This window comes from Acanthisitta chloris, unplaced genomic scaffold (genome assembly GCF_000695815.1).
Source record: "Acanthisitta chloris isolate BGI_N310 unplaced genomic scaffold, ASM69581v1 scaffold332, whole genome shotgun sequence".
Taxonomy (NCBI): Eukaryota; Metazoa; Chordata; class Aves; order Passeriformes; family Acanthisittidae; genus Acanthisitta; species Acanthisitta chloris.
Window position 1 is genome coordinate 4986 of NW_008660779.1, and position 3590 is coordinate 8575.

At 58.2% G+C, this 3590-nt stretch overlaps 1 protein-coding gene across 1 annotated transcript in view; it reads right to left on the reverse strand.

Annotated features, from left to right (window-relative positions):
• The window catches only part of LOC103797701 (LIM domain-binding protein 1-like), a gene marked incomplete at its 3' end in the record, with an annotated part of 3718 nt that extends 463 nt beyond the window's left edge, over positions 1-3255 (reverse strand). The window contains 9 exon segments of the mRNA XM_009069925.1: positions 2-56; positions 466-589; positions 857-940; positions 1111-1233; positions 1475-1647; positions 1855-1957; positions 2301-2376; positions 2600-2644; positions 3155-3255. Coding sequence (XP_009068173.1) covers positions 2-56; positions 466-589; positions 857-940; positions 1111-1233; positions 1475-1647; positions 1855-1957; positions 2301-2376; positions 2600-2644; positions 3155-3174 — 803 coding nt within the window.
• Between the last annotated feature and the right edge of the window lie 335 nt (positions 3256-3590).

Consider the following 3590-nt stretch of genomic DNA (forward strand, 5'->3'; position numbering starts at 1 on the left):
GCCCCCTGACATCTTCCTTTTCCGGCGCTTGCTGGGCTGCTGCCGTGCTGGCTCCGCTGGAGGAGGAGGGAGACCCAGTCAGTACCAACAAGAAGCTGGTGCCCCCTAGCCCCTTTTCTGCAAACCCCACCTTCTCTGCAAGGACCACATTCCCCACCAGGCAGCATTGCCACCCTCCTCGCCTCCACAGCTCTGCTGTCCCCACAGTGCAGGGGACAGGAGAGGCAGCAGGAAGACTTCCATCCCTGCTTTGCTTTTCACAAACGGCTGCCTGCAGACCTGCTCTGTCCCAGTGGGAAGACAGGCCAGCACAGAAAGAAGCCAGCTGCCTGGCTCACCACCCCCAGCCTCACAAAATGAGGCCAAGAACAGCTCTGGAGCTGGGAGAAGCCTGTGCTGAGGGCAGGGTCCGAGCATGCAGCCCCGGAGACTCATGAGCAGCACAGCAGGCAGCGTGAGGCTCACCGGGCGGAGCAACCATCCGCTGCCACTTCTGGAAGAGGCAAGTCTTGAGGCAGTCCCGGGGACTGAGGCTGTAGGTCTTGTGCCGTGACATGAGCTCCTGCATTGGTTCTAGGATTACACAGAGCTGCAGGGAGCAGACAAACATGGGGTTAAGATGGCAATACTCCGAGCCCCAGCAAAAACCTCTCTGTCAGGTAGCTGTCTGTGCCACACCAACACAAGCCATGCTGGGAATTTGTGGGATCTGGAAGATCCCACCACCCTATGGCTCTCTGCAGCCCCTCTTCAAGATCCCTTTTGCAAAGCCTGCCCCACTGCGTCACTGCACCCCAGGGCAGCCAGGCATTGGGCAGCCAAGACATGGCAGAGCTACCTCTTCTTGCACACTTACTCGGAGGTAGTTGAGTGTGGAGTTTGAGAGCCCACAGCGTGTGATGTTCTTGGATAACTGGTCCAGCATCTGAGGATCCTGTGCCTAGGAGCAAGAGGGACAGATGGTTCAGCTGCATCCAGGCTGGGGACGGTCCTCCCATGCCCTGGCCTGTGATGGGGGGACTGGGCTGAGGTCCCCCAACCTGCACAGAGGCCAAGATGCTCAGCAGCTGTGTGTTACTTGTGCTCAGGGGAGTTTCTGAAACTACTCACATGCATGGCAAGGATGCTGCGGGGGATGAGCTCTCGATGCTGGCGGATGCTGAAATGCCACGTCTTTATCCTCATCATGTCATCAAACATGAACTCCAGGTAAAGCCTCCCCTCCACACACACCTGAGCAGGGCACAGAGTCAGGCACAGGCTGCCCCAGCTTCCCTCAGCCCAGATCCCCTGGGAACCTGCTACTGCACTCTGGGACACCCTCCTGGTGGCTTGCCTTTGTCTCCTATGAGATTTGTCACAAGCCAAACCCCACGAGGCCACGACGCACAGCCTCACAGGACTGCAGCCACCACAAGGGCACAAAAAAAACCAAGGCACGAGGGGCAGAAGAAGCTGTAAGAGCAGCTGGTACCTGCGTGAACATGGGCTTGCCATGCTGGGTGACCATGGTGCACTGGTCACAATCCAGCGAGACAAAGTTGTTGTGGAAGGACTCCTTGGGGTGCTTGAGCACGTAGTAGAGCTCTGTGGCCCCCCCTTCAAAGATGCTGCGGAAATAACGGGGAATCAAAGTCCGGCCGATTGCTGGAACAAGAGAAGGAGGAAAATAAGGTTAGTAAACCTGGCTCACCCTGATGTGCCTTGGACATAGATGAAGAGGGTCCCCCCACCCTTCCTATCTGGAGACAGCTGAGCTCTGACACCCTGCCCACATCCCCCTGAACACACAACTGTCGCATTTCCTGCCAGAGGGCAATGCCCTAAGGAAGGAGGGCTCAAGCTTTTACTCACTGTATCTCTTTGGTCCATCCTCCAAGCAGAAAGTGATTGTTAACATGGCGTCATCCTCAAAGAACTCTGTGGTGAAGGCATCCCACCACAGATTGTCACATTCCTGGGGATGGTAGAGAGATGCTAGGTTATGGGAAGGAGAGACAGATGGACAGCCAGCCAGTGGCTGCCAGGCACAGCATCCACATGCTCAGTCCATGGAGGGCTGCACTCCAGGCTGAGAGATGGGGGTCTGAGAGAGCACCCAGTCTCATGACCAAGAGTGGGACAGGGCGCTCGGGGACCTGCACAGCGAGGCAGGACCCTGCTGCCAATGGGATTCCTCCTTGAGCCAAGGCAGCTCACAAGGGCAGGCAGTGCAGAGGACCCCATCCCCAAAACACACACCTGGGAGCATCCTCCTACCCCTGGCTCCCTACCAGCCCTTCGCTCCCCCAGCCCCCTACCTCTGTCCAGTTCTGCAGCCGCTTGTTGAGCTCAAATATCCTGTAGTCAGTCTGGTTCCCGTACGGCGTGTGCCTCCTGCCCAGAGAGAATACGAAGCCATCAGAAGGGAAGGCAGCCACAGGGTGGGTAGAGGTCCTGAACCCACAGTGGAGGAACACACAGCCCCTCCAGGGCTGGCAGAGTCCAAGCAATACCTTCAAAAGCCCCTCTTAGCCAGTGTGCTGGCCCTGCCGAGGCACCTCCACCAGAGGCACAAGCTCCCCTCCCATCACAGTCCCCACCAGCCCCCCGTGCTTACCCAATTCCAGGCTCCAGGTATGTCGGTGGGTACATAGGAGTAGGTCTAGGGGTGGAAGGAGACACAGGCAGGTCAGTGCTAGTGGAGGTCACAACTCCCCCTTCCCTGACTACAGCAGTAGACAGTCAGGCTCACTGGAGGCACAGTGCTGGTTGTATCCTGGCTGCCAACATCCAACAGCCCCATAGAGCGATCTACACCCCAAAACTGGGCTCTGATCCCACATCACTGGCTGCTCCACCTCTGGGACCTGGCCCGCCACTCCCTGGGGACATGCTCCTGTGCAGCAGGGGCTCGTGCTAGGCAGGATGGAGGTTGGAGAAAGGGCTGTTTTGGCAGGAGCTGGGAGTGCTCCTGTCCTGGGTCATCCAAATATCCCTCTTTCTCAATCCAGTACCACCTGTGTCCATTCCAATGCCCCCTCTGCCCTTGTGCTAACTGAACTCCATGCACCACTATCTCCATATGCTGCTGGGAAGCACAACAGAGAGACCCTGGCACGCAGACTGCAGAGCATCCCCAACCTTGCAGATCCCTCCCGAGGCCTCAGCTCACCCCACATCTCGATCCAGCATGGTGCCTGGGTGGAAAGGGGGAAAGGCGTTGCCGTTCGGGGGCTCCTTTGGCGAGTACAGCTTGAACGACTTAGAGGAACAGCCTGGAGAGAGAAGAGGATAGGGGTCAGTCAGGGGTACCCTGCAAGGACAGACACCCCGTTGCTGCAAGGGGGAGGGATAAGGATGCAGGACCAGCCAAGCCCCCATTAGCACTGCCTCATCCCCAATGCCAGCCCAGCTGCTTCACACAGCTTCAGGCCTCCTCTGTGCAGGATGGGACTCACAGGGTCAGGGCTGAGCTCTCAGAATCAGCAACCAGAGGGGTCTGTCCTCCTCCCAGGGGTTTCCCACCGTCATTTCTCAGCCTCTGGGCTCTGGGGATGTGCCCCAGGGGGACAGTCCAGCTGCTAAGCCAGAGAAGGGGCTGGCTGAGC